Source organism: Anser cygnoides, chromosome 1 (assembly GCF_040182565.1).
Source record: "Anser cygnoides isolate HZ-2024a breed goose chromosome 1, Taihu_goose_T2T_genome, whole genome shotgun sequence".
Taxonomy (NCBI): Eukaryota; Metazoa; Chordata; class Aves; order Anseriformes; family Anatidae; genus Anser; species Anser cygnoides.
Genome location: NC_089873.1, coordinates 208,836,177 through 208,860,008, shown reverse-complemented (window position 1 = coordinate 208,860,008; position 23,832 = coordinate 208,836,177). Strand labels below are relative to the sequence as shown.

General features: G+C 49.4%; 2 protein-coding genes across 8 annotated transcripts in view; one reads left to right on the top strand and one right to left on the bottom strand.

Moving 5' to 3' along the window:
* Nucleotides 1-5,221: 5,221 nt before the first annotated feature.
* Nucleotides 5,222-15,772, top strand: LOC136789650 (unconventional myosin-VIIa-like). Of its 2 annotated transcripts, none has more exons than XM_066989988.1 (13): nt 5,222-6,108; nt 6,227-6,384; nt 7,494-7,647; nt 7,819-7,974; nt 8,181-8,286; nt 9,563-9,676; nt 10,474-10,561; nt 10,748-10,854; nt 11,765-11,950; nt 12,900-13,016; nt 13,722-13,805; nt 14,078-14,197; nt 15,201-15,772. In XM_066989988.1, exons 1-13 carry the CDS (start codon nt 6,047-6,049, stop codon nt 15,288-15,290), a joined length of 1,542 nt encoding a protein of 513 aa, XP_066846089.1. In that variant the 5' UTR covers nt 5,222-6,046; the 3' UTR covers nt 15,291-15,772. The 2 variants fall into 2 exon arrangements, with proteins under 2 accessions (XP_066846089.1, XP_066846090.1); XM_066989989.1 differs by having other exon boundaries at nt 5,224-5,865.
* Nucleotides 15,773-17,747: 1,975 nt separating this feature from the next.
* Nucleotides 17,748-23,832, bottom strand: part of LOC125180516 (glycerophosphodiester phosphodiesterase domain-containing protein 5) — a 32,801-nt gene continuing 26,716 nt past the window's right edge. For 2 of the 6 annotated variants that reach the window (XM_066989985.1, XM_066989986.1), the window contains exons 11-15: nt 23,329-23,486; nt 21,458-21,605; nt 20,255-20,337; nt 19,078-19,160; nt 17,748-18,835 (exon numbers count right to left, since the gene is read on the bottom strand). In XM_066989985.1, the coding sequence (XP_066846086.1) occupies nt 18,804-18,835; nt 19,078-19,160; nt 20,255-20,337; nt 21,458-21,605; nt 23,329-23,486 (504 nt within the window). In that variant the 3' untranslated portion in view covers nt 17,748-18,803. Of the gene's footprint in view, nt 18,836-19,077; nt 19,161-20,254; nt 20,338-21,457; nt 21,631-23,328; nt 23,487-23,832 lie in introns of those variants that run through there. The other 4 variants (XM_066989983.1, XM_066989984.1, XM_066989982.1 and 1 more) reach the window with 3 other exon arrangements.

Here is a 23,832-nt window from a genome sequence, read left to right as displayed (position 1 = left end):
GCAATGAGATACAGGGCCTAAAGCAAAGCAAGCACCAAAGAAACAGGAGGTTACGAAGGTCAGACTCCAGCTGCAGATTACAGAGGCACCCATTTTTCCTCTCCCTCCCCACAGTTCAATGGGGAAAAACAAAACCAAAACAAACCCTTATCAGGGTGACGAAGAAATGCTTAAGTTTCAGCAAAGAGAGGAGCTGCCAGCCCTATTTTTATGTGGATGGGATCCAATCCTTTCTTGCTTTACCCTCGTAATCTGGGTTTGGATCCTGCAGCCCTCTCAAGGGATTAAGAGGACAAAACCAGCAGTCCAGACTGTGTTTACAGAGGGAAGTTGGCTGGCACAGCTCTGCCAGTGCTCGACTCCTGCAATAACTATATCCTCATGGGAAGGTACCCCTGAAGAAACAGGAGGCTTTCTTCTCTCGATACTTTGCCCAAATGCACAAGGCCTAAAAAGTCAATACTCTAAAGATGCAGTTGGTCCTTTACAAAAGATGGCCAGTAGGTTCTCAAGCAGCACTTAACACCCTACAGAAACAAGTGGAGTCGTTTTGCTGCTGCTTGGGAATGAAGAATTCTCTAAGAATCAGGAAATTCAGAATTCATCCACTGCAAAATTTTACTATTAAAAGAAAATCGCTAGATGCCTTTTAAAAGGAAACAGACATCTGGCAGAGGCCTTCTGAGCTCACTGCTCATCACATCTCAAGGTAGAGGTCTGATAGCCTGGGAACTGCAACAAGTTAAGTTAAATGAGAGCAAAGCACCCCGTTGCTTAGCCATCCTCATTTAACTCCATACCAACTTTTTCCTTTCGCATTTCTTCACTGCTGCGCTTCTCTCCCAAAATCATCTCCAGTAAAAGAGGTGGAAACAAGTTAAACAGAACTGTTCTAGATCCCTTCGTCCTGTTTAGCTTAGAAAAAAAGCCATAAAACTGGCTTACACCAAGAACAGCCGCATTCCTACAAACTGATAGAATTTCCCCTTTCATTAAAGAATACGAAGGGAAAGACACCAGCAGGGGCAAAGCCTGACTAAAGGCTTGTTAAACCTGGAGCTTTACTGGGAGCATGCAAAGAGGAACAATGCACCAGCAAGAAAAAGCCCTGTTTATAAAAGAGTAATGTGGTATTCTTTGAATTCAAGGACAGCTCTCTTCCCCACTCACAAGGATTTAAGAAGCCGGGCACTCTGGGGCCAGAAGGTGCCCCTATCGGCCTCTCCAGAAAGGGGGGAATTATGGATGCACCACAGGATTAACTCAGACCCTACCTGAAGGTCTGCAACAGGAACAGCCTGTGCCCTCTGCCACCCAGAACCAGCCATGGCTTCTAACTTAAATGACCACAATCTTCTCACTACAGCATCTAAGGAGACGTGTAGCTGCATGTGATGAAACCACAGCGGAGGTTCACCTGCCTCCTCCAGAGCCCAGGTTAACCAGCAGGCTCAGCGAAGGCCTGAGGGCAAAAAAAAGGCACTCGCTTACTCTCAGGGGGTTTTCATTGAGGTAGGGGGGTTCTCCTTCGATCATCTCGATGGCCATTATCCCCAGTGACCAGATGTCCACTTTGGGCCCGTAGGCTTTTCGTGTCACCACTTCAGGCGCCATCCAGTACGGGGTCCCCACCATGGTGCTGCGCTTGCTCTGTTCGGGAGTGATCTGGGCACAGAAGCCAAAGTCAGCTGGAAAAGCAAAGAAGGAGGGAAGAAAAAGTTAGAAATCAGCAGGTTTCTCCAAAAACAACACGTACTGATGCCAATGCTGTGGTACAAGCTAGCCTGTTGCACTGCCTGCTACATTGCTGCTGCAAAGGAGGGCTGGTTTTGTGGTTAACAAGGTGTTCAGGAGTAAGCTTCTAAATCTGACTCGCTGAGGCCATCAACATCACAGAGCTGCTCACTTGTCGATGTGAAGGCTGGTGATCAGTAAAGAGCTGTACATGGATGCTGTGAAACGTGGCAGTGCAGCATTTGGCAGCTGTAATACACTGTGTAACACATGCTCTCAAGCCTGTTCCTGGGTCTGTGAAAACAGAAACCAATGCCCAGTCTGTCCTCCCTCCACCCACACCCACCAGTATTATCTGGTCGTATTTTCAGTCCCAGAGATAGTATTTCCCCAGAAGATGTACCATCTCTCAAACACGATTTGCTTTCTAGAGCAAATACTGTGTTCAGAATAAATTTAAGGACCTAATTTGGTACTTATTATTTTCTTTGAGAAGACAGAAAGCTGGAGAGCCTTCCTGTGGAAATTGCTTGGCCCTGTCTTATTTGCATTTGACTTTCCAAAAGATCACAGAATAATAGAATCATAGGAAAATTAAGGTTGGAAAAGCCCTCCAAGATCACCTGGTCCAACCATCCCCCTACGAACAATGTCACCCACGAAACCACGTCCCCAAGCACCACGTCCAACCTTGCCTTGAACACCCCCAGGGACAGGGACTCCACCACCTCCCTGGGCAACGCGTCCCAATGCCTGACCGCTCTTTCTGAGAAGAAACGTCTCCTAATTGTTTTAATTGGTGAAGAGTAGCACTCTTTGTTCAATTCTTTGTTTTAATTGTTGAAGAGTAGGGGCATGACGTTTCCATTTTTCCACTCACCAGTGACATCACCCGACTGCCAGGACTTTTCAACTGTGATGGAGAGCGGCTTGGCAACCCCATCAGCCAGTTCCCTCAGGACCCTGGGATTCATGTCACCAGGTCCCATAGACCTGGACCTGTTTACATTCAGCAGGTGGTCTCGAACCTGCTCTTCACTTACCGTGGGTGGGACTTTGCTCCCCCAGCCTCCACCTACAGGTTCAGGGAAATGAAAGACTTGGGAAGCCCATCTACCAGTGCAGACGGAGGCAAAGAAGTTGCTGAGTACCTCAGCCTTCTCCGTGTCTGTCGTTACCAATTACTCAGGTATAGAAACTCACTCCTAATATAAGAAATTAGCCACCTCTAATCGCTTCCACACTACTATTTTCACCCCTCAGTTTATTTTCACAAATGTTAAAGGCGCATGGTGGCCCCTGGGGACTCCTCCTGTCAGCCCAGCGCAGCAGCCCGAAGGGAGCTGGGTCCTCTCTTGTGCTCTTCCTCGAGGCTCTGTGCAGAGGGGCTGACACCTCTCGCACAAGGGCTGGCGGGTGGGAAAGAAACACGCACACAAGCCCTGAATATCAGCAAGAGTTCTTTATTGCCAGGTGTTTGGTGGCTCCAAGCTAATGCCTGGGATGGAGCCTGCGCGACGAGGAGTAGGGAGCTCGCCGGGCCCTGCTGCGTAGCTACCGGTGTTCTCTCATGGCACGCAGCAGAGAGCTGCCGGGGTAGTCCCAGGTCTGATGTGGCCGAGGTGGATCCACTTCCATGGGTTCCTCCGCCTCTTCTTGTGGATCCACCTCCATGGGCTCCACGGTGTCAGGCAGGAGGACAAGCCAGTCCTTGCCTGGGACTGCCCACACGGGATGCCTCCCATCAGCTGTGTTCTCCGGCCAGGGTGCCGAACGAGGGGGTCGCCCAGTTCCATTGCCTGGTCCCATGCCACTCTCCACTTGATATTCATTCGTGGGTTTCACGCCGCCATCTCTTTTACGGCCACGGCTGGGTCCCTCGCTGCGATCTGGCCGATGGGCACGCCTCTGCTCCCCACGGCTCTCCGCATCACGCTCCCGTCTTCGCTCCACACCACCACTGCACCTCTGGTTAGGCCCAGGCCCCCTGCTGCTGGATGTCTGAGGGGCCGGCCTGTTCCCCGCATCGCTGCGGTGCCAGTGATATCTCCGATAATTGTCTCTGGGCCGGGCAGCAGGCTTCCCCCAGGCACTGATGTCTTTTGTGCTGCAGGTGCTGTCCCTCTGCCCATGAGACATCTTTCTCCCATTAGCTGCCATCTTCTCGGTGCTTCCTCAGATCGCTTCGCGGTCCTCACACCGAGGAGGGCTGCCGCTCGCCTTGCTCCTTTCTCTGGCCTTCCTCCTGCCGCTTACGCTGGCTCTCAGAGGACCGAGTCGCTGAGCAAGTGGCGGGCCAGCGGCAGGGGGCCTCTTTTATAGGGCCCGGGGCAAAGGCGTGACAGCGGTGGCCACTGTGACCTCAGCAAGGCTCTGTGATGGAGTGGCCCGTGCGAGGCCAAAGGCGGCTGCATTGGGAGAGGCCTGCAAGATGCCTTCATATGGACAAGGAGGAGGGCTGGGGGGGCTGAGGAGCCCCTTTTCTGGGGCTGGCTCCCCCCCAGGCCATTTGGCTTGACAGAGAGAAAGGCTGCCCCATGCAATCCTGCCTCAACCCCTTTTTTCTCCCCATCTCCAAGGCTTAGAATCTCTGGTTAACAAAAGAACACTCCATCAACAAAACCAAACCAGACCCATTCAAAAGGCTAAAGCGGTCACAGCTGAAGTACCCATCTTCAGGAGATCTTTGATCTCCTTCTATGACCAAGTGACGCGCTTGGTGGATGAGGGAAAGGCTGTGGATGTGGTTTACCTTGACCTCAGTAAGGCTTTTGACACAGTTCCCCACAACATTCTCCTCAAGAAACTGGCTGCTCGGGGCTTGGACTGGTGTACGCTTCGCTGGGTTAGAAACTGGCTGGATAGCCGGGCCCAGAGAGTTGTGGTGAATGGAGTCAAATCTGGTTGGAGGCCGGTCACTAGTGGAGTCCCCCAGGGCTCGGTACTGGGGCCGGTCCTCTTTAATATCTTTATCGATGATCTGGATGAGGGCGTCCAGTGCACCCTCAGTAAGTTTGCAGATGACACCAAGCTAAGTGCGTGTGTCGATCTGCTCGAGGGCAGGAAGGCTCTGCAGGAGGATCTGGATAGGCTGGAGCGATGGGCTGAGGTCAACTGTATGAAGTTCAACAAGGCCAAGTGCCGGGTCCTGCACCTGGGGCGCAACAACCCCAAGCAGTGCTACAGGCTGGGAGATGAGTGGTTGGAAAGCTGCCTGGCCGAGAAGGACCTGGGAGTATTGGTGGATAGTCGGCTGAATATGAGCCAGCAGTGTGCTCAGGTGGCCAAGAAGGCCAACAGCATCCTGGCTTGTATAAGAAGCAGTGTGGCCAGCAGGTCTAGGGAAGTGATTGTCCCCCTGTACTCGGCTCTGGTGAGGCCGCACCTCGAGTACTGTGTTCAGTTTTGGGCCCCTCGCTACAGGAAGGACATGGACGTGCTCGAGCGAGTCCAGAGAAGGGCGACCAAGCTTGTGAGGGGTCTGGAGAACAAGTCTTACGAGGAGCGGCTGAGGGAGCTGGGCTTGTTCAGCCTGGAGAAGAGGAGGCTCAAGGGCGACCTCATCGCTCTCTACAGTTACCTGAAAGGAGGCTGTAGAGAGGTGGGGGTTGGTCTATTCTCCCACGTGCCTAGTGACAGGACGAGGGGGAATGGGCTAAAGTTGCGACAGGGGAGTTTTAGGTTGGATGTTAGGAAGTACTTCTTTACCGAAAGGGTTATTAAGCATTGGAACGGGCTGCCCAGGGAGGTGGTGGAGTCACCATCCCTGGAGGTCTTTAAAAGACGTTTAGATGTAGAACTTAGGGATATGGTTTAGTGGAGTACTTAGTGTTAGGTCGGAGGTTGGACTCGATGATCTTGAGGTCTCTTCCAACCTAGAGAAATCTGTGAATCTGTGAATCTGTGGGAGGCTGTGCTTAGTGGTCTAGTATTCCTTCCCAGTGATCCCTTACACAGCCTGAGACCACGTAGGCAGCAGGTGAATTACGTGGGGACATTTTCATCTCAGCTCCAAAGCATGCACCACTGCTGAATGTAGCTTACCAGACTGATCAAAAAACTCCCGCTCCTGTTTAGAGGGGTTGGCAGCCCATGGAGACAGACCAAGTCCTGTGAGATGTCTTCACCCTGGTGGGTTTGTTCTACTGGGCAATATTCTTTCATTGTTGCTGCCCATCTCCCTCACCACCCATTGCCATCACCCCTTCTCTTGTGGTTAGAAGCTTTTTTTTTTTTTTTTTTTTTTATTTCAGTAGAAAAGGTGCTTGGGTAGGGTCCAAAAGGGACTTTTCTGAGCCCTAGGAAAGGAAAAATGACTACCTTTGGACACAGCGGGAGACAGATACTCTGTAAAACTGTGAATAGCCACTTGGTGTAAGAGTTCTTTATTCTGGTGTTGTGAACAGCCTTCCAGGTGAAGCACTGGTTACACACAGTCCATTTTATCCCTGTAACCTCTCCACCTTTCCTTTTGCTTTTCCTTTGCCACCAGGCCACCACCCAAGCACACCCTGAGCAGGGTCATGATCACCAAGAGCCGTGGGAAGGACAAGTTGTGGTGTTACACCCGTGAGCCCATCAAACAGCCGTTGCTGAAGAAGATCCTGGGGAGCGAGGAGCTGTCCCAAGAAGCCTGCATGGCCTTCATTGATATCCTTCCACTTCCTGGGGCACCCCTTGGGCAACAGGGCTGACAGGCAAAGGGCTGAGCAGCTTCTTCAGAGACCCAACTAAAGCCCATAGAAAGGTTTCTGGTCCCTCTTAAGGGCTTTGGGACCATGTCATGGACTTGGAGATGGATCTGATCCCGAAATCTGTATTTGAGCATCCTTGAGAGCTGATGGGTGTCTTCTCCATAAGCAAGGTCCAGGGAGTAAGTTACTGAGTCTTGCAGGTACACATCGCTTAGCGGTTAACTCAACAGTTCTGTTTTGGCTTGCTTCAACTCTCCAGGATGCATCTGCTGTAGAAGGGAGTAGACCTAATCATTATGGATACAAACTAGTCCTCATGGCCTCAGGGACAGGGCTTGATGCCTGAGTATCACTTTCCTGGCAGAATAAAGACAGCATGGGAGAAAGAAGCTGAGTACAAATATAAATCTAACCTGTGGAAGTCGCCTTTGTGTTTTGGTAGGGTTTTGCTCTAGGATACAGACTTTAGTTCGAACAGTTCTGTTGGTATAAACCCGGTACTGATGCTACAGCACAGTTACTGCTGCTACAGTTTTCCTCCTAGCAGCAAATAACAGCAGTAGTAGGAACTAAAAGGACTGGTAAAAATTGAGAACATCTGCAATTTTATCATTCTCCTTTCCATGTTAAACACATTTATTCAGAATACTGTGACCTGTTGTCATGCAGAATAGGTACAATATGGTGAAGTGGTGAAGGTCATCATTTGGTTTATGTTACCACAGCTCCAGTGCTGTCTGCAGAGCTCTGCCTCATGACACCAGCTGAAAATCTGGTCTTTTATAGTGGTATCACTATGTGTGATCAGGTAACACAGTAGTCACAGAACTTTCCTAGGCCTACATCCCAACCACAAAGTGGTTCTTTCTGACCTGAGATGATGCATGAAAAAGAGAGAGAGCTCGCTGGACATCTCCTAAAGAAATTTAAAGCCTTACCACTGTGCCCCCTCCACCAAATTGCAGCCACTTCTGTAGTCAAATGTGGGATGTCTTTTATCACATCATCAACAGAAGGGCTTCTCCAGACCTCCCGCTTAGCTGATCCTTGACTCCTGCCTCCCACCAGTGCTGAAGTACATGGGTGACTACCCATCCAAAAGGACCCGCTCAGTCAATGAGCTGACAGACCAAATATTTGAAGGTGCCTTGAAAGCTGAGCCTCTGAAGGATGAAATCTACTGCCAGACCCTGAAGCAGCTTACGGACAACCACATCAAGTAAGAGTCGTTGGTTTTGCTTGGCCCAAAGACACTAGCCTCTGTTGGGCAAAGGAGATCTGGAGCCTAAGCATGTCTCCTCCCCTCTAGCTGAGAACCACCCACCCATGCCAAAGCACAGAGCAGTGTCCATGCCATAACTTTTTTCCTCCTGGATCTCTCCTCGTTTAGGTACAGTGAAGAGAAAGGCTGGGAGCTGCTGTGGTTGTGTACAGGCCTTTTCCCTCCAAGTAACATCCTCCTGCCCCATGTCCAGAGGTTTCTGCAGTCCCGAAAACATCACCCGTTGGCAGCAGACTGCATCCAAAGACTCCAGAAAGCCCTAAGGTACAGCACCAAAAGACCTCCTAGTCCTGACCATGCCACAGCATCCAAATATGCATTAGAAATTACAAGTAGGAGATGTTTTGGTAGTAGTTGGAGGGACACTGGAAGCTCACAGCCTTTCTCTGCATTCAGCCAAACTGAACTAAAAGGACTTTGGGTGGAGGATGTTGCTGATGCTATGGCACTTGCCTCTCCCTGTTTTGCAGGAATGGATCCAGAAAGTACCCTCCCCATCTCGTAGAAGTGGAAGCCATTCAACACAAAACCACCCAGATTTTCCACAAGGTTTACTTTCCTGATGACACCGATGAGGTAAATGGGATAGAAGGAAACTTCATTTTTGTCAGGATGGATGTCAATTTTCTTATTAAAATCCCAGAAAAGGCTACTGTTGTTTCTGATTCAGAAAAAATTCAGCCTTCCCAGAAGAGTCTGAAACAGCAGCATCAGAAAGATCCATCCTTATCTACCTTGGTGAGGCAGGATAGAAGACTGGAGCTCAGGGGTCTGATTTCCTGCAATTCACCTTCTCCAGACATGGGTGCTGAGTCAGTCTTCACTGCAAATTTTGACCCCAGGAAGAGAGAAACAGGATGTGTTCATCTCCATCCACGCCCTCAGTGGTTCACAGGCCTTGGCCATCAGTTATTTGCAGCCTCAACTGACAGATTCAGTCCACCAAACCATACCCAGCTGGGTACCAGTCCCAGGGACTGGGCAGGGAGCTGGCAAGAAGGAAACTAAAATTATTCCCCATTCTGACCTGAGATGACGCAGAAATCATAACATCTGCACTCAGGAACCTTTCATTAATCATCTTAGACATTAATAAGGCATGTAGATAAATTGAGGCTGGAGCAGATAGGCATGTCCTTGCAGGTACTGCTCTCTCATGCTACTGATTAGTCTCCCAGTGAGGCTTGCCTGCTCCTCTCTTTCATCATGCCCTTGGGCACAACTAAATTCTTGTATTTCCAAGGGAGTTTATGTGAAAAGCAGTGCACACCCACGAAGGGAAAAGGGTATTCTTCTCCAGTAGCTGTGTGTGTGCCCATGTTTTTCTGTAACGGGGTTTTACAGATCTCCTGGGACTTCTTATCACTCTGAGTATTTTTTCTATGTGACTAGTAATAAGCTGCTTTATACACACGCATCTGTGTGAGAGCCAGTAGAAGGAGGCAGAGGGGACTTCGGCACGTGTCTGTGGTCCCTTTGACCATGGCAGTCACCCAGGTGGGCTGGCCAAGTAGTGTCCCTGTGGTACAACACGCATTTGCACTGAGGGGCAGTGGCACTGAGCTCCAGGCCATTCTCTCATGGTATGTGGAACGTGGGTTCTGGGGGTTCAGGCAAACGTGGCCATGCATGTGGTGGGCAGAAGTTCAAGTTCCCAATGATAAGTACCATGGCTGAACTTCTGCAAATTTCCTTTTCCCAAGTCCAGAGCCACAATCCATAAAATCACTTCTTTCGTTGGTGGTGGGCACTTAGATCTTTTCACATATCTGAGCCTAGACCTCCTCGAAGAGAGCATGAAGCAGAAATTAATCTTGAGGTAGCAGTGGTGATGATCTTCCTTTCTTTGTAGGCATTTGAGGTGGAGTCCAGCACAAAAGCCAAGGATTTCTGCCAGAACATCTCCAACAGGCTGCTCCTAAAATCTTCTGAAGGCTTCAGCCTCTTCGTCAAAATCTCTGACAAGGTGAGTGACCCACACAGAGGCTGGGGTAATGCCAAAACACTCGGTGCTTCACAGCAATCATCCCAAAGGGCTTAAAACACAAACAGGCAAAGGTCTCCTGTGTTGAGAGCAGGTGGCTTTAACGCCCGATGATAGCACTGTGGCAGCCTGCTGTGTCCTGCTGACTGAGTGATGCAGCCAGTGCCACCCTATGTGCAGGATCTCACACTAATTGTGGCCCACCGAATCCCTGTGTGATCCAGAGTGAGGCAAGAGTCACTCTTTTTTTGCCTTTGTTGTCATTTTTGTCATTTTTTGCCCAAAAAGGTCACTGCATTGTGAATTAATTGAATGTTAAAGAGCACATGGGGACTGCCAGATGGAGCCAGCCTGGTCCCCTCTGGGTAGCTGTTCCTGTGATGCTGCATTGATCTGGGGCAAAGGAGATAGGGTCCATCAGGAGAAAGAGGTAGAAGACCCATGTTGCTGAGATGGTGTCCTGGTTTTGGCTGGCTTATAAGGATTAAGAAAAATGTGCAAGCTTAGAGCTGCCTTGGGCAACTGGAAGAAATCTACAGAGATAGTCATCAGGAAGGGAAATTAATTGCTCCAGGGAAACAGGAAGGTGCAATAAGAATTAATGGGTGGAATTAGAGCGAGTTGTTGGCAATGACTTTCTGGCATCAGCAGTTTGTAGCAGAGAAGTCTAATTGAGACAAAGCAGTGAGCAAAAACTGCAGGAGATGGGGCAACAGCCAGCCCTGCCTGTGGCCTCTCGCTGCTTCCTCAGCCTTTGTAACCATGTGCTGTGCCTCCAGGTCATCAGTGTGCCCGAGGGCGATTTCTTCTTTGACTTTGTGAGACACCTGACGGACTGGATAAAGAAAGCAAGACCAGCGAAAGATGGTAACAGTGACTTTTCTCCCTTTGGGGTCACGCACAGCCCTCCTTGAGCCCTCCAGCCCTTTTAAAGATGGGCCACGCTGCTGTGGTTGTGCTGCCCGTGCCAGCCCTGGGGGCAAAACCTGACAGATGACCTGGCTGGTGCTCACAGCATTGCTCTCAGATCTGCTCCCTGCTTCCTTCGCACAGGTATAGTGCCTTCCCTCACCTACCAAGTGTTCTTCATGAAAAAGCTGTGGACCAACACAACGCCTGGAAAGGATTCGATGGCAGATTCGATCTTCCACTATTACCAGGTGCTCTGGGAACCTGAGATAGCAGCAGAGACTTTGGGAGGAATTAGGGTGGAAAGACTGTGTATGTGCAGATGCATGAAGTTTTACCTTTAACAGAACAAAGTCCTGCCTTCAACAGAGAGCTATGAAGAACAGTTGGGTTGTATGGCAAGGACCAGGCTTCATGCACTGTAAGGCAACCAACTCAGCTGAGATTTGGGCCAGATGTTCTTGGGAAAGTAGCAAGAAATGGGACACAGTAGCACTCAGCCTTAGCAGGGGGTACAAATTCACAAGCATTCTGAAGGTTTTCAGCTCTTTCATTCTTGGGCATGAGCTGCGGTGGTCCCAGCAGCCAGTCAAGAAGCTGCAGCTCTTCGTCTGGGAAGAAAGAGACATGTGCATGTCCCAAAGCTTTCTCATACACTTATGCAAATACACAGATGTTCCCTGTGTTCTTGCCTGGATAAAGCAATTATCCTAATATGATCATAGCCTCTGATGCTTTGATAGTTACCTGACACATTTTCAAGCATCTTTTCGTAATGGGGGAATAGATTGAAAAAAAAAATGAAAAGGAAAAATAAAGGGAGGAAAAAAACCACATTCAATTCCAATTGTCCATTACAAGGGTTGGATTTTCAGCAATGAGGGAGGGAGAACAAGACTGTAGGTTCACACATCTGATACCTACCACAGGGACCACCCTGTAACACGAGAATGTTTCAGGCCAGAGAGGATCTTTAGACATCAAGTGTGGTCTCAGCTGAGCAGCTGCCTGTCCACCACACTTGGTACAACAACTATGAGTGTTCCTAAGGCAGAGCCTCATATCCAGGAGCTGGAGACCTCCAAAAATGTGATTTAGCACCAGAGGGTGAAGGTCTGAGGTCACCCCCTCTATTTCTGAATGGCTTTCTTCCACATACAGGAGTTACCAAAGTACCTGCGCGGCTACCACAAGTGTACACGGGAAGAGGTCCTGCAGTTGGCAGCTCTCATCTACCGGGTGAAGTTTGAGGATGACAAATCCTATTTCCCCAGCATCCCCAAGCTTCTGAAGGAGCTGGTGCCTCAGGACCTCGTCCGGCAGCTCTCTCCAGATGACTGGAAGCGGGTAAAACAGCAGCTTTAGTCATAGGTCAGGCTTGGTGGGGGGAAACCCAGCATCTCGTGTGACTTGTCTGATGTTCAACACTGAAGTCAGGTTGCCAGAAGGAGTGACCCATGGTCCCTCTTGAGCCTTAAAAGGGCCACAATCTCTCCAACAGCACCAAGAGAAGGAATTGTACATGTGTTCAGACACACACACACGTTGTGGGCTTTGTGCTGCACGTTGCGGTGACTGTAGTGGTGGATGCAGTGCTGTATGGACACATCTAGGGGATGGTCTCATGTAAAGCTTTGTTGTTGAAGGCAGACTGCTGAGCAGAAAGGCAATTCTCCCCGCTTTACACAAGGAGAGCTGTGGCACAGGTACGGACAAGTCTAGGCCATAAAGTAATGTAGATGTCTCACTGCCAAGAAACAATCTTGTAAGTCCTTTCTGTTTGCTGGGACTTGAACTTGGCCATGTGTCTAACCAGCAAATTATTGGCTTCTCTGTGTCGAAGTCCCCTCAGTCCCTTCTGCTCCCAAAATTGAAAGATCAAAATTTATAATCCCTATAATGGAGTCATCAGTACAGCTTCTAAGAAAAGACCTACTTTAGTTCCAGGCTCTGCTCAGTGACCCACCAACACTTCTGTGAAGTGTTCATTGGAGCAGAGACTAGAATTGATGTCTCCACCTGGAAAACTTCTCCAGCTACTTTCTTGGCCCAATTAATATTTACTCATCCCAAGAAACTTGCCATCTGAGAACAGCTAATAGGCAGGAAGAACTGATCACAGGTTCACCATATGCTGTGGTTTGTTAATGAATCTCAGCGAAAGCCCAGTTACCGTGAAGCAATTATGGTTTCTGGTAGGATAGTCCGTCTTTGTAGCATGATGCTTCTTTCCCTGCAAAAATCTTTGGTCCAAGGCAATGCAAACCCTCCAGCTCTGCTGTCCTCTCTGTTGCAGTCCATCGTGGCATACTACAATAAGCACGCAGGCAAAACGAGAGAAGAAGCCAAGCTTGCCTTCCTAAAGATTATCTTCAAGTGGCCTACATTTGGATCAGCGTTCTTTGAAGTGAAGGTACCTGCCCTGCCTGGGGGTTCCCTGGCAGCTTTGAGACAGTATCAGAAGTCCCGTATCATGGAGGGGTTCCAGGTATGCAGGGTTGTCCCAGTGCCTGGAGTGGAACAACCCTGATAAGACAGGGAAAGGATGTAAGTCTCTCCATCAGTAAAGGGCTGAGATACTCATTTATGGCTGCCCTGTCTCTTTACAATACTGGGGCATTGTAGAGCATCAACGTTTCTCAGTCCTCTTCAGGTCTATCCTCGCAGCTGTACTGCTGAGGAGGCAAGAGCCATTCTCTGTTTTGTGAAGGCAAAGGGGAACGTGTAATTTTCACACACCTGCACACACTGTGAACCCAATCCAGATCACCCATCATGGCACCAGGTTCCCATCACAGGGGAGGCCAGTAGTGATGAAGTCCAAGAACTCTGGGCACCTTATTGCAACCCCCCATACTCAGGGACCATACATTAAGCATGGTGTGGAAACATGACGCTGAAACCGTTCATGATATCTTTGAACTTAGGCACCTTAATTTCTGTCATGTTCATTAGATGGCGTAGTGGATCTGAATAATATCCTGTGATTTTTCCACCCAGAGTGATTTAGCTGCCAAATGTAAATGCAAATGCAGGCAGAAGATACTGGGTGAGGAAATAGGAAAGGGCCTGATTTAGCACGACGCTTCCCCTAACCAGTTCATCTCATTTCCAACAGCAAACTACAGAGCCAAATTATCCAGAAATCCTTCTAATTGCCATCAATAAGCATGGAGTGAGCCTCATCGATCCCAAAACCAAGGTAAGCAAGACTGAGGTCTTCACCAGGTGCTCCTGAGCCAACTCCCCAACCCCTTACAGGGTTAATCCCAAAGGCTGTGCTATTCCACCAGCCGCATGGACCTTCCAGTAGAGCAGTCCTCCACGAGAATGGAGGATCCGCAGTCTTGCACTTCACTGCTGTTCCTGTGAGGCCATGGTATATTCTCATTTCAGCAGACATCCTTGGTCTGCTTGAAGGAAAGCTAAAGGTTGAGGCTCTCGTGTTGAGTGTGAGTCTTGTGTTCCCACCAGGATATTCTCATCACTCACCCCTTCACCAAGATCTCCAACTGGAGCAGTGGCAACACCTACTTCCATATAACTATCGGCAACCTGGTGAGGGGAAGCAAGCTGCTCTGCGAGACATCCCTGGTAAGGAGTGTTAAAGATTGATGGGCACAGTTAGGAAAAATCCTGACTTTGGCAGGCCAAAATAAACTGCTTCCCATAAGCCATGTCTCAGGGATTCTCTGGACTGAAAGTGGTCTCATAGAAGACCCATCAATATGTGTTTTTCTTTTTTTATTTTTATATTTTTTCCCCTTGATTTCAGCACTGTCTGGTTGCTATCTCCAGAACAGCTTTTCCTAGGGATGATTTAGATATTAAGTATGGGGATATGTTAAGTGTGTAAGGCCTCACCTCCTATGCATCCATGGAGCGCTTTATGGCAGCACAGAGTTCATCCAAGACTTCCCTGCCACTGCCCCCAGGGCAGTAGCACTGGACAAGCCTGTAGTAAGCAAACAAGCAGCACTCACACCATGGCTCTGCCCAAGCAACTGGGGCTCTCATTAGGTCCATCTTCCAAGTTACAGGCAAGCCTGAGGTTCTTGGGGCATTGCCAACCCAGGAACATGGGACACTGCTCCATGTCACTGGAGTGAAAAGCGTATCAAAGCAGATGTGGGCTCAGGGGGTGTCCTTTTACCAAGATCCTTTGCCCAGCTTGTACCTACTAACAACCACAAGGAAAAAAAAAAAAAGAAAACAAAACACTTCTGCTTAGTCTATCTTAAACTCAAAGCATGGAGGATAAAAAGTCCTGTCCTGTTATTAATTTGGGGCGTTCACATTATTTTTGGCCATTTGAAAATCCACTCCCCTTCCAAAGCTCCACACATCCTTAGCCTCAGCAGCCTCCTGGGAGAGACTTGCGCTGTAAATTGTGTTTGATCCTTGTGTCAGGGCCATATCACTCAAGGAGAACTGTGGAAAAAGGAAGAAGGAAAAAGAAAAAAAAAAAAAAGAAAGGAAAAATATACCTGGAAACATATATATAAGTTAACAACTTGTAGCAAGTGTGTTCAAGAGGCATGAGCCAGAGACCAAGCTGTGCTATAAAGGCAGGTAACATCTTCTCTCTCCTCACCAGGGCTACAAGATGGATGATCTTTTGACCTCGTACATCAGCCAGATGCTAACAGCCATGAGCAAACAGAGGAGTGCAAAGGGTAGCAAGTGAACTGCAAGAAGCCACTGGCAGGTGGCCATGGGGCTAATTCGCCAGCTGAGGGCTGTGGGGTACCCATGCAGCTGGGGGAGAACCTTTGCCTCCCAGATGTGGAAGATGAGCCGAACGCCGTCAGGGAGTTCGCTGGACTCTGACCTCGAAGGCTCCAATCCCACCTCCCCTTCGAGCGAGGATGACTATCTCTGACCCCCCCCCGTCCTCCTTCCCCACCCTGCAACCCGACTCCACCTTAAACCTCAAAGATTTCCAGGGGACACCACCGCTCTCAGGCAGTGACTGAGCAAAGAAACTCCGGCAGGACGTTTGCCTGAACCCAACAGCTGCCATCAAAAAGGCTCTGGGAAGAGGATTTGTGTGTGTGTGCGTGTGCGTGTGGCTTGGTTTGGTTTGTGTTTTTATTTTAAGTAAAGAGAGAGCTATCGAGATGCTAACGGCTTTTGGTGAGCTTATGGGCATTTCAGGTTTGAAGAGGAGTAGCAGAGCCCCAGTCCATGCTGGAAAGGTGTCTGATGAACACTGCGGGGCTTGTTTTTTGACATTACAGAAGAATACACCGTGTTCTTAAGGACAGGAAGAAAAAGCAGGCTGGGAGGAGCACATTTTAACCAGGAATCAGAACAAACAAACCACTGATCGAACAGGCTAGAGTACTGAAGTGCTGTCTGTGCAATGCTGGAAATATTTAAAGAACAAATTTTAAAGTTCTGTTTCTTCTTCTATTTATTTTTTAAAATATTAAAAAGAAAAAAAAATATCCCGCAATTTGCGCTGGTATCTGGACGATGACTCAGGGCTGAGGGCGACCTGCAGGACAATTCCTCGCCCTAGGATCCCCCTGGCACCGTGACAGCCAGTGACTGGGGCACATCTTCCCCAACCTAAGGGCTCAGCTGGAAGTGAAGCTCAAAAGATGTCATCTCCTTTTGCCCCCCTGTGTCCAGACAAATTAACCCTGGGAGGATCTTTACTGCAAGCTTCAACGTGGATGTAGGGATTTCGAAGTTCCTGCTCTTGGAAGATTGTGGCCAAGCCCATGTGCAGAAAGGGCTCTGATCTAAACAGGGACTTGGCCATCACAGCTGGAAAAAACTTAATGATTTTGTTGTGCTTTTGTGTGTGTTGCTGTATAAAAGGGCTCTCTGCCAGCCCCGGTTGGAGCCTGAAGCACTCTCAGAGAGCACAGGCCCATGATTTCAGTGGGTTTTTCTCCATCTTTGGTTGGCCCTGCCGATCTGCTGGCTGGTTGTCCCATCGTCCACCCAGCACCACGCAGTGTGGAGCAGCTCCTTTGGACCAGAGCTGGGACCTGCCGGCAGAGAGGAGGCTAAAGGCATGTCGTGTCTGGGGGGAGGTAGGGGAAGGAGCACGGGGTGCCTTTCCAAAATCCAGGCTTCAGAGGAGCACGTTCCTGGGCAGGTGGCATCAGGAGGGGTGAGAAGTGTCTGCTGAGAGCTGACGTTGGTGTCACTAGCCAGTTAAGCTCAAGTAACCCTTGCTGGGCTTACTGGGCTCAGTCTCCCAGCGCTGTGGCACCAGGAGCACTACCTGCCAGGCCACCAGGAGCACGGCATCTGACGGGGATACAGCAGTGGCTTTGGACCTCGGTCTCTCCACCAAAGCAAACAAAATGCTGCTTGGAGACGTCCACCAGCCAGCCAGGGCTGCTAGGAGATCCCCCTTACCACCACGACGAGCCTCCAGCCACCCCTGCCGCCCACAACACGCTCAGTAGACGATGCAGCCTAGCAATGTTCTCCAGTGCTGGTCTGGGCCAGCTTTCCCCCACCGCCACCCTCGTCCCTTCGTTCACAGCTCTGTTGGCCTCCCGTGCACCCCACCATTTAGGGGGTGCTGGGGCTCTGTGTGCGTGTGCCTGTGTGTCATATGTATTAGCATCTGCTGGCCTCTTTGTATTCACACCGAGCAATGTAACACGAAAAAAAAACGTATGTCCAAGTGAAATATTCTCATTAAAAGGCGTAAAGTGGCTTGCGGGAGGCTGTCCTGCACTGTGCGGTCGTGGTGATGGCTCCACGGGTGGGATCAGGGCCCCCAGGTCCTCAGCAGGCAGAGGACTTCTGGTGGAACGGGGCTCCTGGTGAGAATATCCGGCAAGGGGGAGCGAACCGTCAGTGGACACAAAAATTACGAAAATTAAGAAGGGGGGTAGGGAGCTAACACCATCATTAGGATCCTTTCTGCACGCTTCATAGATCTGGAGCTGCTCTACACCAATCCTTTTGCCCTTTTCCAAGGGAAGCTACTGCTTTTTTGCACATCTAGCCTCCAAAATACCTCAAAATTGCAAGCTTAGAAAGGTTTGAGTGCTTTTCAGCACAGTTAACTTTGAAACCCTGTACTTCCCTTTCACCTTTTATTTGTGATGATATGTTTAATCAGCAAAAACACACCTCTGAATGATGATGATCTGAATGCCACGTTCTTCCCCTTTCCCAATCCCCTGGAATAAGAACAAAACAGGATTGGAGAGCCAAACTGTATTTAAAACATCACCTACAATTTACAAAAGAAAAAAAAAAAAGTTTTTATTATCTGTTCAAGTAGAAATGTATGGCTTAAACCTGGAGATGTTCACATCTCCCTTGCAGAACAAGGCATGGAATTCCTTCCCTGTATGTGCCAGCAGCCACCGGGAGAAATGAAAATCGGAATAAATCCCAGGATGCAGAGCAGGTAACAAAGACCTTCCCAAGGGAAAAGCAAACAGGACCCCTCGTGGAACCAGTTCACACCCAGCTCGATGAAGAAGTGTTGTGCTCCTGGTTACTGTCCCGGTAGTTACATGGCCAAGGCACCAAGAAATCCTTTAGCATCTGTGGAAAATACTCCCTCACCCACAGCCAGGGTGAAGTCTGTCCCATTGGGGTTTACGGCAGGACTAGAGGAGGGGAAAGGAAAACCTAAGCTGTCCCTGCCTGTGTTATGGAGAGGCACAGACCCTGGTGAACCATCCAGCAGCACTTGACCGTCGTGGTGGGGCTGGGGAGCTCCTGGGGCTGGAGCAGACCTGACAGGAGGAAGGGAGTGTGTGGACAGGAGACTGGAGAAATGTGGACAACCAAGGGCAAGGAGGACCAGAGGGTGCTCGGGTGTTTGCAGCGAAGATAAAAACAAAGCTGCACAAACAGAGGGCTTACTGCAGGAGGGCCTAGAGGATGAGATACAAGTTATCTCAGAGGGAAATGGTGGTTCCTACACGAATACTGCCAGGGAGGTTTAATCCTTTCACCGTGGTGCACAGCTTCGTCACGGACGCAGCCCCATCTGTGCTCCCTTACACCCCGGGGATCCCTGCCAGGCATGGGACTGAGAGGAAAGCAACAGGAGAACAAGGTCAGTGCTCATCTCCATCGGGGTCGTGGTGGCAAATGGCTCCCCCTCGCCAGGCAGGCTGCTGTTTGCACCGCAGGAAGGGGCAGCAGGGCAGGCTTTGCTCTCCGATCCTCCGCAAGATGGCAGGTCTGCACCTCCTCCTTGCCCGCGTCAGGCCACGACAGCAGGCATGTTGCTGAGCTCTGCAACAGAAGACAAGCAGTGAGCTATTGACACACCTCCAGCTATTTTGCCAGCAGTCACGAGCAAACAGCTTGGCCAAAAAAAATCCTGCAGCCCAGGTTGGGTCATTCTGTCTGCTTCTTTAGTCCAGAAACCTGGAGCATGGGGGTATCCCCAACAGACCCCACCTTGCCGTGGAGATCTGAGAGTGCTCAGTGACCCTAAGGTGGATCCATCTCCTGCCCCCCCTCACCCCGCTCACCTGTCCTGAACTTGTTGTAGGTGCCGCTCTCCAGCATCGAGCCACCATCGTGGGCACAGCAGGAGAAACTCCGCTCTCGCCACCTGCCAGGGGCAAAGTGCTTGGATCAGGCCACTGCTTGCTGTGGTTCCCCCCGCAGCTCCCTGGAGCCCCGATCACCCTTTTTCTACTTTGTCAGGGCAGGACCTGGCCCGGCACCTGAGGGTTTGCTTAAGTTTTTAGTGAGAAGGGATCCTGGTGCACAGCTGTGATGTCAAAGTCTCCACGTTTCACGTGTAAAACAGCATTTTGAAGGCGCCTTTTTGACTAATCCCTCTCCAGCCTTCCAAAGCAAAAGTATAGCTGTCTCTCCTTTTCCCCACCAAAGCACTCCACATAACCACGCCATGCTTATAAGCAAGCCAGGCTGCTCACCCAGGATCTTCCTGATCTTTCCCCCTGCTGTGACCCGCAGCAGAGCTGTGCTCCCAGCACCCCTGCAGAAAACAGCCCCGAGCTGGCTGGTCTGGTCCCTCCACCCACGCACAGGCAGGTGAAGAGCTGAGCCCAGCACCTCCTGCTGTAGGAGCACAGCCTGGCTTCTGATCCAACCACGGCAGAGCTGAGCATCCAGCAGCCTGACCCCAGTTTCTCCGTTATTAAACATAGATAATGTCTTGGACAGCATAGAAAGAAAGAAAATAGTGTCTGTGACACTCAGGTATTTCTGGGTATATTTCATATTTCAGATAGTTCGTCTGGGAGGATGGATTCCTCAGTGACTCTGATATATGCAGACAGAGACATGAGGTGCACAAATATTAACAATGAGAGCTCTCCTCCTAAGTTACATCCAATGTCCAAATAATCTAAATAGTAAAAAATAGAAAAATCAGTTTGTTTTCCAGCTATGATAACTGGATTCTGCTGCTACTCTAAACACACCAAGTCTGCACTGAATCCTTCGGGTAGGTGATGTCTGAGTTACCAAAAGGAAAGGGAAATACATAGCAAGCAGGAGCAGTGCAGAGGTTTTTGGAGACTTTAAGGCCTTTTTTTTTTTTTTTTTTCTAATTCTTGAAGAGGAAGATGTCCTCTAGAGCAGTTTTAACCCTTCAGGTCACTGAAAGCATCCCTTCATTCCTCCAAGGGGGACAACAGATGAGGCTAGCACGGCCACTAGCAGCTCAGTAGTTACCAGTGCAGAGCGAAGATGAGTGAGATGAGGAGCACAGAGGCCAGGTCCGTCAGGATCCACATGATGTTGTACTGCTGCGGCGTCTGGAAGGGAACAACAGAGGACGTGTCCAACACCAAGGACCCCGAAATACGCAAGAAAGCTGCTCTAGCTCCTCCTTGCTTCTTGATCCTAGCAATTCAGCTCCCTGGTGTGCATGTGAAGTAATATCCTTACGGTGTTTAAGGTATTTGGTGGCATTTTAAAGAGGTCACCTGCCAGTGGGTGTTGGTGCAAAATCATCGGTCTCAATAAAGACAAGTCCGCTGGGTGGCCAAGGAGACTGGACCACATCACAGTGAATACAACAGGGACTTGTTTGGACAGGCAGGCCCTGTAGTTTCCTTTGCTTCCCTGCGACATTAATATCAACAGATGGCATTTGGCTGCCCCTGGAAAAACTGTACTTAAGTGAAAACCACAGAGGGGCTGGGTTGGCTCCTGCTTCAAGTCCAAGAGCATCTGACGATTTGTCCTCACATCAGACCACTCCCGCCCTCAGAATGGACTGAAATGATGCGGTTTTCTGGGTGGGAGATGGAAGCACTGTAAAATCTACTTCAAGAGTGTGAAACCAGTCATTCAGAGTGGTTACCTGAATGCAGGGACTCTGGTGAGACCAGTGCCCCAGGTGCTCCGTAGCCCTACAGGTTGTCAAAGGCACAGCTGAGGGCAGACAAGCAATGTGAAAAGTTCCTCACAGCAAGAAAGGGTTACTATTTTTTTTTTCCCCTTTGGGCTTGTGACAACAGACCAAGTTGAGAAGGAATGTAGGCGTTCCTGGGATTTAGGAACTTTTGACAGCAATAAGGTTCTTTAGAAGCTTAGAAATTGAAATCCTCATGCGATATCCACATATACCCTCAAAGGCCCCTTCCTTTAACCCTAGACAAGTCTCAGTATGACTTATTTTCCCTCATGTCAGGCCTGAGTCTCCAAGTCCAGCCAACCAGGGTTCTTCTCCATGGACCAAGAAGAACCAGGAAATGAGGGTGATGATACCTGGTATGGCTGACAGGAATGAGGTAAATCAGGTTGATGTTAAGTCTGTCTGCATGCAGCGGGACTTTATTCATGCACAAATCAGCCCATGGTCTCTAAAGGTAGCCATGAATATCTGCCCCCCATTTTGTACCCCGGGAACAAGGAAGGATCACTGCTTACCATGAGGAAGAGGGGCTGGCTGAGATTCTTCAGCGTGTGGACAGCATTAGTGGTCACAGAGTGTGCCCCCGAGCACCACGCCAGGGAGAAGAGCCACGGCTCGTTGATCACATAGAGGTTGGTGGTGATGTTTGCCTCAGCGTATTTCCTTTAAAAGACCAAGAGGCAATTGCCTTCATTAAGAAAAGCAAGGAGGTTAGTACTTCCTTTGGGCTGAATCAAGGAGAGCTGGCAATTCTGTATGGCAATTCTGTCCTAACTTGTTATAGGACGTAGGTCAGGAACAGAAAAAGGAAGCCCAACCAGCCAATGATCGGTTGATAATATCTAATTCCAACACCTACATGGGCAGGGACACCTCCTGCTAGGTCAGGTTGCCCAGAGCCCCTTCCAACTGGCCTTGGGCACTGCCAGGGCTGGGGCACCCCCAGCTCCTCTGGGCAGCCTGGGCCAGGGCCTCAGCGCCCTCAGAGGGAAGAATTTCTTCCCAACGCCTCCCCGAAGCCTCCCCCCTGCCAGGCTCCAGCCGGTGCCCCTCGTCCTGTCCCCCCAGCCCTGACAAAGAGTCCCTCCCCAGCTTCCCTGCCCCCCCTGCAGGCCCTGGCAGGCCGCTGGCAGCTCTCCCCGGGGCCTTCTCTTCCCCAGGCCCACCACCCCCAGCTCTCTCAGCCTGGCCCCACAGCAGAGCTGCTCCAGCCCCTGAGCGTCCTCGCGGCCTCCTCCGGGCCCGCTCCAGCAGCTCCGTGTCCTTGTGCTGGGCCCAGAGCTGAACGCAGCGCTGCAGGGGGGGCCTCCCGAGAGCGGGGCCCAGGGGGACAATCCAGCTGGGGGCTGCCAGCTCATATTCAGTATTCCACCTAAAAATGCATTTGTCATCTCCCAATAGTGTGTTTAAAATAATCTTCAAGGTCATTATTCACATTTCTTATGTTTGCAGCAACAGCTGGCCATTTGTGATGTCCTTATAAGTTACTGAAATTTAATATGAAGTGATACCATTTCTCTGTATAACTCTAAGGGAATGTATCATCAGTATGAGTATTTGTAAATTTATCTATAGTCTGCCCAGGATTTACCCAGATTTACCCAGATGGATCTACCTAGCATTTTAAATGTTGGGAAAATTATCATTAAGAAAACATGGACATTATTATTATCCAAAGGGCTAAACGTTTTCTTATACTTGTTTTTAATTATTTTTCAATGCTTTTGAGCATGGGAAAGAACAAAAAATCCTGTTTACAAAAGGAGAGCTGGATAGGTAAGACATTTCATGTGTGTTTTTAAAAATATCTGTTTATGTAAGACAACCATTTTGAAGAATCCTTCAATAAATGTGGAGCCTTCCATTGGAGAGATTACACTGTTAGTGTGTCCCAAGCAACAGAGTACTGGTAGCAACAGAGACAATAATGAAGTCTCCAAAATACCATCTACAAGAGTGTTGTGTTCTCTCACCACAGCATTATGCACTCACACCGATGTTTGTGGAGGCCATAGAAGGTTAAATAGTTGTTTGTTCATTCTCCATGGCTCATTATTAGCAATACTGAGGATGGCATGTGTAGAAACCTGGAGACACCTGCATCCTTCTAGTCAGCAAATCCTCAGATCCCAGTGAAGTAGATATGGACTTGGACAAGGAGGGGTGCAGTTACATATGCTACCTCTTGGCCCTACACGGGGTATACAGTAGGAATGAAATAAAGTCCTTCAACTCCAAAATGTAACAGGGTTGGCCACTTAACCTAAAAGAGCTCTTGCCAAAAATGCTGTAGATCCTAGAGCTGGTCACTGGAGGGAGGCATTGCCACACACATGAAGCAAATATCCTCTAGACAACAGTGCTTGGGGCTGAAACTGCAACCTACCGGATATCTTCACTGGACATTTCAGTGTAGGCCAGATTGAGTTTGACAATATTGTCCATCAATAGGTCTTCAACTGGGGCTTTAGTGCCCATTGTCTGCTGAAACCCGGGAGCAACAGAGTGAACAAAGGACCTCATATCATTCTCCAACCATAAGACCTGCAGGCAACAAGAGGACTCGGTGAATTCAGTGAGCTCACTAATATGCCATGCCCTTCACACAAATCCAGTAAAGATACGATCTTGAGGGGCTTAACCCAGCCTGTCAAATGATATATTTCTTGAAATGATCAAAGCACATTTAGATTCAGGGTTTAAATTTGCAAGTCACTTTCATCAAGAAATCAGTATTCACTGTTCCTTCTTATCGACTTGAAATCAGTGAGAACATTTCACACAGCCCAACAAAAGACGCGGTGTTTGAAATGAATGAAAAGGCAGCTTTGGTGAATGGGAAAGGCAACAGAAAATACCCTGTTCTCCCATTATCCTAGCATGGGAGCAG

What these genes read in the sequence shown, in the direction of transcription:
- LOC136789650 (XM_066989988.1), top strand. Translation starts at nt 6,047, where the DNA reads ATGACTACCTTTGGACACAGCGGGAGACAGATACTCTGTAAAACTGTG. An exon ending in ACTGTGAATAGCCACTTGGT is followed by an intron (nt 6,109 to 6,226) that starts GTAAGAGTTCTT and finishes CTTTGCCACCAG; the next exon opens with GCCACCACCCAAGCACACCC. An exon ending in CAGCGTTCTTTGAAGTGAAG is followed by an intron (nt 13,017 to 13,721) that starts GTACCTGCCCTG and finishes CATTTCCAACAG; the next exon opens with CAAACTACAGAGCCAAATTA.